The sequence below is a fragment of the Gossypium hirsutum genome, chromosome D12 (assembly GCF_007990345.1).
Source record: "Gossypium hirsutum isolate 1008001.06 chromosome D12, Gossypium_hirsutum_v2.1, whole genome shotgun sequence".
Taxonomy (NCBI): domain Eukaryota; kingdom Viridiplantae; phylum Streptophyta; class Magnoliopsida; order Malvales; family Malvaceae; genus Gossypium; species Gossypium hirsutum.
In genome coordinates, this window is record NC_053448.1 from 7,857,303 (window position 1) to 7,869,448 (window position 12,146).

Sequence of the window (12,146 nt, forward strand, 5' to 3'; positions counted from 1 at the left end):
TACGTCGATTTCTACCACGAAACCAGCTCTACCATGTTCCCGATGACCTTGTCTAAAACCTTGAACATAGCTATTGAAACCATCAGTAGATTTAGAAGCATGAGAATTCTTGGAGTAGGAAGTTACATTAGCTTGCATAGGAACCTCAGACAACACATCCAACTGTCGAGCTTCACAATCAAGAAGTAGCTTAGTTAACAGATCAAGAGACATCGGAATAGCTGAAGCAATCACACGAACAGACTCAAATTCTGACGAGAGTCCAACCAAGATAATGCTGACCTGTTCTTGCTCAGTCATAACACTTCCAGTAGCAATTAGACTATCACTTAGCCATTTTACCTTTGAAAAATACTCTTTAATTGACAGACTCTCTTTCTTGAGAGAATACAAATCATGTCGCATTCTTGAAATCTTGATGCTAGATTTGACACCAAACTGCTTTTCAATAGTTGACCAAATATCAAAACTACTCTTGGCTGATGTAAGATGAACCAGAACTTCATTTGAAACTGTAGGCAGTAGCCAGGATGCTAGAAATTTATCTTGTTTCTTATGAGCAAGAAACACCGAATTATCAACCAATTGACCATCAACACCAGGAACAAGAGGAGAGGGAGCCGGAATAGTACATTGTACAAAACTTTCAAGATCATAACCTTCAAGGATGAGCAAAAGTTGATGTTTCCAGAGAAGAAAATTACTCTCAGTAAGCTTAATGGTGTCATGTTTGGAAAAGGAGTGGATAGTGTACAACACAGCACTACCAGAACTCGGCGAATGACCTCCCCCAAAAGTGGAAGAATGGCGAGGTGTATCATCCTCATGTATAGGATCAGTAGCTATGAACCAAAAAGAAACCTCGTGAGAAAAAAATTACACTATAAAACCTATTGCTCGTGATACCATGTTGAAGTATAGAAGAAACTCAGGAAAATAAACTTCTTTCTTTCTTAATGAGATAGGTAATTACAGACCTATTTAATAGGTGTAAACTTATAACCGTTTCTGTTTCTTTAACAACTACCTGATTATGCTAACTACCAAACTAACATTACTTAATACTCATAACACGGTAACATCATCTGAATCTCGTACGATGAGATAATTAATTTTTAGTGAAGAAGGGTCGAAACTGTCAGACAGCAGAACATGGATGACTTTAAAGAATAAACTGCACTTATTGGCTAAACCATAAATTCTGAAAATTTTATGGTAAGAAGATATGTGAGTCTAGTTTCATAGAAATTTAGCAAATCTTAATTCGGAGTTCTGTAGCTCAAGATATAAATAATTTAGTGACTATAACTCAAGTGGACAACTTTGAATGAACATATAAATAAATAGTGAAATTATAAATAATGTTACATATAAGCATGTTATATATATTAAGGATGTGGAATGGAGAGGAGGAGGAAAAATATATGATTATTCAACTAGCATGAGTTTTTATTGAAAATGACTAATTTGCATGTTTTAGGTTCAGGGACTAAATTGAATAAAAGTAAATTTTTAAGGGTAAATTTGTAAAAATATCAAAAAGTGACCAAATTGCATGAAATGAATTTTTATTATTATTTAAATTAATAAATTGAATGAAATATTAATTTAGATCAAGATTTGGTGGAAATTCGAGGAAAATAGAAAATTATCAAAATGTCCCTGAATTTTGATATTTCTGCAATTTAGCCTGGTAAGTTCGTATGAACTATATTCTGTATAATTTTAATTAAAGTTAATGTTATTTGGTGATAAATATTATATAAATATGTGTTTTATTATTGGAATTGAATTATTATTGGTAATATGTATAATTATTAGATGCATTGAAATGATTATCGAAAGCTCGATTGGGTTGGAAGTTTATCGGAGATATATCACACTATCCATTGGTTCTATCGGTAATTTTGGATGATTTGATTCTGGTTATAATGGCATGTATAAGTTAAATTGGCCAATGTTAGCTCATTAATGTTTTGATTTTGATTGGTTATAAATATGAATGCTTGATGAAATGAAATGTCTGTAAATTAATTTGTAAACTCCAGTAATGCTCTATAACCCTATTCTGGCGATGGATACGGGTTAGGGATGTTACATGACACGTGACACCTTGGGACTCTCTCTATCTCTCATGTTTTTTTCCTTCCTATCACCACTTCCATCCTTACGATTCAATCGAACCATCACCATAACCCGGACTCCCTCCCCGATGGCTCGTCACCTTGCCCTAAGTAAGGTGAACCACTTGATACTGCCATCATCTTCTCCTTGTCTGATCTCAACATCAACACAAGTTAATGAAATTTGCGATTTCTTTGCATTATATGGCTTTTTGAGAACTAGTTGTTACTTGTTACAAAGTTAAAGGTTTAGCTATTGAGATTGTTATTCCAAAATAAGCTTACCCTACTGATTTTCTCTTTGCTGGTAGATCTATAGTGGGAACTAAGTTGCTTTTCTATGGGCAACCATAGGCAGTGGCATAGCCACGTTGATGTTTGGGGGGTCAATTCACCCCCACAAAATTTTATTAAATTTTTTTATATAAATAATGTATTAGTTCACATAAAAATTTAAAAATACCCACAAAAAAGTGTTTGTTCGTAAAGATGTTTTCGAGTAGCTTCGTCAAAGAGTCTCCGTAATTGTTACTTGTTTTAACATTGGCATGTACTTAAGGCCGTTCCATTAGTTGGTCAATATAATTTTATATTGATTAATTGTTTGGTTTTTATTTTATATGTATGACTTTTGATAAATATTTTATTTTCGTGTGTAAATTTATAGTTATTGAGTGTACAATTAGGATTTATATAAGTAATTAAGATTTAGTATTAAATTTATCTCTTAAATTTGAAGTATAATAATAATTTTTTAAATCTAACGATAAGAAAATTTTAAAAAATTATTAAATTAGATATATATTAATTTTAAGAAAATATAATTATATGGAATTCTTAAAAATTTAAAACTACCTCTTAAATTGAAAATCTAATGAGAAGTAATTTAAAATTTTAATATATCTATTAAATTAGATAAATAGTTATATCAATTAACTAAAAAAATTACTATCAGTTCATTATTTAGGACATATAGAAAATAATTTTTAAAATTTTAAAATTTGTAGTTGCATTTTCTAGATACGTCAAAAAATAATTTTGAAATTTAAAATGAAATTAGTTGGGTATAGTTCCAGTTTTAAAAAATAATTAATATCCTCCATTCTTTGGCATATATAAAATATTATTTTTAAAATTTTAAATTAGATATTGTACTTTTTATATAATTAAATACATAATTTTGAAATTAGAAATGAAACTGATTATGTATATTTTTAATTTTAAGATTTTAAGATTTAAAAATTTAAATTTTATTATTTCTTTTAACTTTCCAACAATTGATCATCATTTTTGTCAAAATTTTGAAATAATTCAAAATTCTGGATTTTTAAAAAAAAAAAACCACAATTCCATATAAGGACACAAATTGAGTTAAAATTACATAATATAAAAATACTTTATTGAAACTTATACCAATTTTGAGCCAGTAAAACACATTGGCATAATTGCAACTCCATTGCTATTTCAATTCCTCATCCTAATCAATGTTCAAAACTTCCAATGTTCTAGTTTAATCACTTTGAATTATTTCTTAATTATTACAAGATAAGCACTTGCACTTTGTAGCCAAAACCACAAAGCATCAAAACTTAGATTCGACAACAAATAAAAGCAAAAGAAGGTTCAACAGGCTTGAAATCAAACCAAAAAAAGAGTCCAAAGTTACCCACTCACAATCTGAACCGGTTTATGACCACAGTAGCTTGGCGCATGAATGTCTTATCTGATGATAGGGCGAAAGCATTAATCATCATCTCCATCTGCAGATGAAAAAGAAGAGGGAGGAAAGTTATATCAAAACAATGGTGTGCAAGCAAATACGATATGTAACTTTAAATCTTTAAGCTTTGATATAAAGCAAGCTCTGAACTGTTATACTACTGTCATTGATCAGCTAACAGAAAGATAATATGAAAACAAAATATCTGGTTCCAGCTTGGTATTTTCAAAGGAGGGTCATTTTGGGTTGGGGAATTCTAGTGCATGCATACGTACAAATAACATCAAAAGAATTTTGAAAAACAAGGATATGGCATAGCATGCGAAGGCAAAGCCGCATGATCTGGAGCAGCCTGACATAAGAACAATATGGGAAGTGTTTGGTCCACGAAATATAAGATTACCTTTGGTAATAGGATTACCAAAATGTAAGAGTACTTAAACATATTACTGTGTATTTTAGATTACTCTGATTAGTTCATTTGGCTAGAATATAAAATTTTGTTGTTTGATTGACAAAATGTAAGATTACCTAAGAACACAATTTTACTAAATCATTTTTGCTATATAATTAAATCAATATCAACTTCATATTTCATCATCTAATTCTAATGAGAGAACTACTATATATTGATGGTCAGAAATCGTTACTAATAAGCATTCTATTTCATCACCTAAGTCTTAAAGCAAAAACCAGTATGATAGCATGGTATGGTACTTAATGCATATGAATAGCAAATCTATATAATATTATGATCTTTTTTTTCTTTTTATTTCTGGGCTAGCATTTTATGATCAGTTCATTGCTCCTCTTTTTGGTTCTTTCTGCAGAAAAATAAAGAACGTTGCTTCTGAAAACTGGCTGCACTTATTGGTCTATTTTGTTGTAACTTAAAGAACGTATGAACATAATGAACAAAAAAAAAATTATCTAGTTCACTTTTTGAAGAAATAGTTTCTTCGTTTAATCAGACATGACTCTTTTTTAAAAGGGTAAAATTGATTAAAATTATATAAAAGAAAAGGAGAAAATCGGCCTGAAATATTTCATATTTAGATTATCCTATAGTATCAAATCTTAACACTATTGGAAAAAAAAAGATTACCAGCTCAAAATAATTTTTGGATTTTCAAAATAATTTTCAGAATCCAAACATGAGAATATTGTTCCAACATCTTACATTTACATTACCACCGAGAAGAGAATGTGAGATTCATTGAATCAAACACAACCTAATAGTATAAATGGTTGAGGATAAAATTGATAGCAGATCATACTAGTTGTTTAGTTTAGTTTTAATTTCATTCCATTTGATTAGGTAAGTTGATAAAAGTTAAGGCTCAGTTTTAGAAAATAGAAAACTCTGCAATGAAATAAGATAAAAAAGAACTAACAACTAGTAGTAGAATCGAAGGTCATGAAATGAATGAAAGAAAATAGAATTGCTAACCAAAGTAGCGGCGCTCGTTGGCAGCCTTGGCCTTTTCGAGCATATTGTCAAGGTCCCGTTGGAGCTGAGCGTCCCAATTCACAAGCTGGTTAACGAACACGGCTCCCAGACCCATCCCCAACAGGTGCTCCCACGGATCTGCATTTCGTTTTAAATTTCAATTTCAGTCTAGGGTTTCAAATTAGGAACAAGTGGCAACCATATAAAGGAACAGAAAAAGAAAGAAATCGGACGTCGCATATAAGGGAGCTTGCGGAGAGCGTTGGAGTACATCTGGGTGCCCAGTCCCAGAAGTGCTCCGATCACCGTTGCGCTCACTGCCATCTCTTCTTCCTCTTCTCCTTAGCGCTTTACCTTTCTGTCTGTACCTCTTCCTCTCTTTCTCTATTTTGTTATTATCAAATCAAACATCAACGCTCCATGATCTCGCCACGTGTCTCATTTAATTTAGAAGGTTAAATTATACGGCAAGTCACTCAACTATGGTTCAATTTCTCTTTTGGTCATCCAACTATCAAATGTTTTAAATTGATCAATCAATTAATCAAGTTAGTTTTTTTTTTGTTGTTGCTGCTTTTTCTTAATTGTGGTTGAGTGTTTAAGGGAGATGTGAAGTGACAATTTAAAAATTGGTATAATAATAAATTTAGTAATTTAAAAATTGGTATAATAATAAATTTAGCTCATAATTTATATAAGTTATATTAATTTAGTCATAATTTTTAAAAAAATTAACCCTCAACATTACATATGATCTTAATTTGATCCTAATTTTAAAAGAGTAAAAATATATATAATACATAAATATTTTCAAAAAATATAATAAATTTTAAATATATATAATAAATTTTATTTTCCATCAAATAATAAGTTAATCTAATTTTTATACATTATTTTTCTAACATTATACAAAATAATTTTTTTAACTCCATATTTTCTTCTTTTTTAAGAAAGCCTTAGAACTCTTAGCATGTCTCTCTTTAGGGTATGTTTAGTATTGCTTATAAGAAGCACTTTTGGACAAAAGCAGTCTTAAATAAACTACTTTTTGTGAAAAAAATATTTTTCCTACGTCAAAAATTGGACCAAAAATACTTTTGAAAAAAATCACTTCAATACCCCGCCATCAACATTAGCACTATCTGTTGGAAAAATTACTTTTATGGGAACTTTGAGACCTATTCTCAATAGGTAAAGATAGAGAGTTGAATCATAAATTTATGGTTTCATATTTTACTCCATGAGACCTTTACAACGGTATATCATATGCTCAAAACGGTTGAGTAATGAATGAGAAATTGACGCTCAAAGTAAGCTACTTGAAAATATTGTTGAGGAAAAGTAAAAGCTTAGATCTCACATTGGTTAAATACCAAGTGTGAGATGTGTTTGTACAAACCCAAAATTTGCCCAGCCTATATACAAATAATAAAACCAAATTTAAACTAAAACCAAAATAAATGAAACAGGCCCAAATTGCCAAACCCAAAAACAGGCCCAACAACCTAAAAGCTAACCCTAGTCCAAAACAAAAGAAAAACAAAACCCTAGGCAGCAGCCAAGCCTCAGCCGTCGCACCCCAACGGCAGCCTCCGCACGCGCCGCCTTCCCCGCACGTGCTACCACGTTCGTACCTATAAAAGGACTAGGAGAGTCCAATAACAACACAAACAATGTAAAAGTAGAGAAAATAGGAAATTTTAGACTATAAAAAGGCCCCGAATTTATGTATTTTAACACACACGAATGAATCAAAAGAGATTGGAAAGAAATCAGTTAAAATATCGGGTATTCTCAAAGGTGGTTATTTTATTTTTTCGGCTTATTTATTATTTATTGTTTTTTTCTCTTTTCTTTTCTTTTTTTTAAAAAATAAATCGAAAATGCAAAGGTAAAAATCGTACCTTTATTGCGGAGGAGGTGCCGATTCCGATGAAAATCGGTATTTTTTAAGGCCGGAAGTTGAAAAAACCAAAAAAAAATTTAAACTTTTTCGGCCACCGCGGACGGCAACACCGTCGCCGGCGACCGCCGCGGTGGTCTGACGCCGAAGCTGGTTAGATTCTGGAAACCTTTGAAGGGGAAGGAGAGAGCTCTCAACTTTTTTTTTTTCTGAAACCAAGGGCTAAATGAAATTTTTTTGTCTAAAACTTGACTTTTATAGGCCCCCAAAACGACGTCGTTTTGGGCAAGTCTCTCAGGCACCAAAACGGCATCGTTTAGGCCTTGACCTGCGCGGTGACCCGACCCGAGGGGAGGATCCGCTTGTTTTTTATTAATGGGAAATTTGCGCTTTTAGACCTTCCGCTTTTAAATTACTTTGCTGTTAAGTTCCATTTATTCTTTAAATTTCGCCCTGTAATTTATTTCAATTTATAATTTGGTCCCTTGAAGCTGTGCGTTTTGGAGGGAGGGAATTATTACCCATTTGGCCCCTCTTTGTCATCCGCGTGTTCTATTGGGTCCTTACTCATTTTATTCCTGATTTCTCCCCTAAAACTTTGTTTTATTTTCAATTTAGTCCTTTTCTATTGTTACTTTTATTATTATTAAACTAATTAGTTTATTATTATTATTATTATTTCTCTTTTTTTATTTATTTATTATTCTCATCACATTATTAAATTAAAAGGTTTTGCATTATTATATTTCTCTTTTTATTTTTATATTCATCCAAATATTTTAAATATATTTATTTTATTATGTCTTTTATTATTTACTTATTTTAAGTTTTTTATCATTATTTATCTTAAAATTTATATACTGTTTCTATTTTCATTATTTTATGTATTTACTTCTTACCTATTAGTTGCATTTATTATTTATTTGCTATTATATAATCAATCTCTTACCTAGTAGTTTATTGGTCTTTATATTTTGTTAATTTTCTTTAAATCATTAGATCCTCATGTTACATTTTTTATTGTGTAGTTCTTACTTTCATTTCATTTTACGTTATCTTATTTACTTTGTTGTTGCAATTCGATTACCGACATTGTCATTATAGTATTTTATTTTATTATTAACTATCATCTTAATATTTTGTTCGTATTATCACTTTGTGTTATTTCATTGCTCTTTTAAATTCACACCAAAATCTTTACTCGATGCATAAAATTATTTTTTTTATGTTACATACTTCAAAAATTTGAAAGGTTGTACCCTAACTTACGGGGTTTCAATTTTCTTAATAAATCCAAATACATGAACCTTTTTAAACATAATTTTTTAAAAGATCTCGTGAATTAGTGAAAGATCGTGTTCTAACTTACGGAACATGATTTCTTTTCCAAAATCGAGATAATCAAATATCTTTCAAATAAATAAATTTATGATGTTTATTATCGTTTTGGGATTAAATGTATTGTGTCCTAACTCACGGGATATAATTCTTTTTCTCGATTAATGTGAAATACACCTTTCTTTAAATTTTTGGGTGATTTAAAGAGGATCATGTTTTTAAATTTCTTTCCGAATTTTCAATCATTCGACTTTAAGACATTAAATAATTAATTTGGTACCAACTTTGGGCGTTACGAGGGTGCTAATCCTCCTCGTACGTAACTGACTCCCGAACCCGTTTTTCTAAAACTCGTAGACCAAAATCATTTTTAGGTGATCCAATCACACTTCAATAAAAGATTGGTGGCGACTCCAATTTTTCATTTTTAAAATAAGTAGACGTTATTTTTTTTTGTAAACTCGACGGGGTTAGGGCGCACCCGTATGACGTGGGCGACGCGAAATATCTAAATCGGTCGAGCCCATTTTAAATTCAACACAAATTTATTTTCCCTCAACAGAAGACATAATCTGCTTATTGGACAGTATCTGATTTGATTTAATTTTTAAATCAAATTGATTTTTTGGCTCCTTAATGGCAGATTTTATGGTTATTTCCAAATTTTTCACTATCCTAAATGCCTATAAAATGCTGAGTATTCTGTAGAAATTTACACACTCATACTCTCTCACACTGAAACTATTTTACTCTAAAAAGTCTTCCTTTTCCTCTCCGTATTTTTTCAAAGTTTCGGTGATAGAAAAAGACAAAGTTTGTTCGTTGATCGCTATAGATGTGCTACTACTTTGATCACTATTGTTGTTGTATCCTGGGAGATATTCGACCAACGTTTCTCCAAGTACCGTAGGAGCGGCTGAATCACAGGCCTCAACGTTTCATAAAATATCTTTTCTCCTTTATTTCAACTTTTTATTATGATTTACTTGATTTTCGTATTTGATAAATTAATTATAAATCATTCTATTTATATTTTATTTTATATGTGTTTATGTATATTTAATTTATTTTGTTCACTAACGTGTTTTGTCTAACACTATCATCGATTAGAAAGCCACCAATTAGTTGCCCTTCTCTCCCTCTTCCTCTCCCTAAAATTGGGTACAATTTCTCTTAAGCTCACTCTAAATGATTGTTACCGCCTATGGCCCGATGGAGCAATATCTTAGGGTAGGTTTGGATGGGTGGTGCGTTTACCTGCGATTAGTGTAAAAAATAGCGGTGGCAATAAAATTAGATACTATAGTGATACTATAGCGTGAGACAAAAAGTAAGTTAAACACACCGCACTGCATCCAATCGCCCATCCAAACCCACCCTTAGACTATAACTTATCCTTTTCGTAGTCTTCCTTCTCGTCCATTCTGATTCTTGAATGAAGGCTTGGTTTTGAGGAACCTGAAAATCCCTTGTAGTTTGTCTTCTTTTATTTTCTTTATTTTTTCTTTTGGGGCCTCTAAACTCTTTTCTATCCTTTGTGTAGAAGCCCAAATTTGCCCGGGGCCCAAGAACCCAACTACCCAAACCTTAAACCAAACCCAATACCCTAAAACAGACCTAACCCAAAAACCAAACCCAATACCCTAAAACAGACCTAACCCAAAACAATAAAATTACAGCCCAAAAAGAAAAATTAAAACCCAGCCCAAAAACTAAAAACTTTTCAGAAAACTACCCCCCTAACCCTAGGCGCCGCATCCCTTGCTGCTCTATGTGCGCCGTACTCTGCCACCACCTGCCACCATCCCATCGCTGTACACCTGCTCACTGCTATGCCACCATCAGTCTCTGCAAAGTGAAAAGGAACACGCAAAGCAGAAGAAAAGCAGTAGCAATGAGAGATTTTTTTAGATTTTTTTTCTTTCTTTCAGTTATAAAGCCGAATGTGTTGTAAAATGTAAAAGGGGGGCTTCATCACTGTAATCGGGAGTCCCGATTTTTGTAAAAAAAAGAAAGAAAACATTAAGAAATAAAGAAAAAAAAAACAAAATAGATTTTGAAGGTGACTTTTTCTTTCAGATTTGCGTTTCTGCGTGTTTTATTTTATTTTATTTTTTATTTTATCTTTTACATAAGAAATAAGAAATAAAAAAGGAAACGGAAAGGCTTACTTGATACGAACCTTAGCCCCATCGTCGGCGGTCCTTCGCCTTCGTCGGATTCTGCGGTGGAGCCACGGCGGCCTTTGGCCTGGAAGCCCGACGGTCGGATCTAGGGGGAGGGGCAGAGAGTTTTTTTTGTTGTTGTTTTATTTTTGAAGCAGATAGAATGAAATTTAGGGTTTTTTTTAGTTTTTATAGCATTCAAAACGGCGCCGTTTTAATCCCCCATGACCCGCACGTGACCCGACCCGCTCCAGGGGGATCCGCGCGATTTCATGAAGTGGGCTATTTGCACCTTTGGCCCCTCCGCATTTTCGATTCGTTTCGATTTAGTCCTTTTGCTTATTTATCTATTTTACAAATTTGGCCCCGTTGTTTTGTCCAGTTTTTAATCAAATCCCTGACATATTTTCGCGCAGAAAAACGGACACGTGTCCAGATTTTTTTTTACCCATTTGGTCCTTAGACTTTTGCGTTGTCCTTGTTTTAACCCTCATTTATTTATTTTGTTGTAATTTTACTCTTAAACTTCGTTTTATTGTGATTCGGTCCTTAATTTACTAATTTCTTTTAATCCTACATTTTTGTTATTTATTTATTTGTTTTAAATTTATATATATTATTATTTTATATATTATTATCTATGTTAAATTGTTTAATATTATTAATTTCAAATTGTCTCATACATTTTTATAATATCTATATACATGTACGTACTTTTTATTTATTAAATATTTTTTATATTCCATATTTTTATACACACAAGTATACGTATAAATATCTATGTTTTAATTCATATACATATATATGTACACATACATATTTATGTGTTTTATGTATATATTATAATTTGTTTACATATCTATATATATCTATATATATTTTTTATATTTCATGATAGTTATATGTATATACGTACATGTTTACTTATATATATATTTTATATAATAATTTTAGAATACATAGATATATTTTTCATGTTTTTATAAATTCATGTGCATACACTTGTTTTTACAACATACATGCTTATAATTCATATATTTTTTGTATTCTATAATCTACATACGTATACATGTAAATACTTATATTTTTATATCTTATAATTCATATATACATATTTTATATTTCCATAATTTTATGTATATACATACATATTTCCCTTATATGTACCTACCTTTTTTATATTTTATAATATTCATATATTTTCCTTTAATTTTACGTTCACTTATGTATTCATTTATATGTCCATCTTTATGCTTTAGTTTATTTATTTATTTGCTATGATATATGCATGATTGATTTATTTTATTATTCGTTTTTGTTCGTTTTTTTATTTCACGCTATCATGTTTAATATTCCATTATGCATATAAATATCATATTTCAAAAAAAGAAAAGTATTTTAAAATAAAGCAATGTTTTGCGTTTGGAAATTCGAGAAAACATGCCCT

At 31.1% G+C, this 12,146-nt stretch overlaps 1 protein-coding gene across 1 annotated transcript; it reads right to left on the reverse strand.

Moving 5' to 3' along the window:
- Window positions 1-3,565: 3,565 nt before the first annotated feature.
- LOC107945274 (uncharacterized) lies at window positions 3,566-5,703 on the reverse strand. Its single transcript, XM_016879228.2, has 3 exons — window positions 5,527-5,703; window positions 5,294-5,431; window positions 3,566-3,883 (listed from the first exon to the last, which is right to left on the reverse strand). Exons 1-3 carry the CDS (start codon window positions 5,615-5,617, stop codon window positions 3,867-3,869), a joined length of 246 nt encoding a protein of 81 aa, XP_016734717.1. The 5' UTR covers window positions 5,618-5,703; the 3' UTR covers window positions 3,566-3,866.
- Between the last annotated feature and the right edge of the window lie 6,443 nt (window positions 5,704-12,146).

What these genes read in the sequence shown, in the direction of transcription:
- LOC107945274 (XM_016879228.2), bottom strand. Translation starts at nt 5,617, where the DNA reads ATGGCAGTGAGCGCAACGGTGATCGGAGCACTTCTGGGACTGGGCACC. An exon ending in CAAGCTCCCTTATATGCGAC is followed by an intron (nt 5,432 to 5,526) that starts GTCCGATTTCTT and finishes AACGAAATGCAG; the next exon opens with ATCCGTGGGAGCACCTGTTG.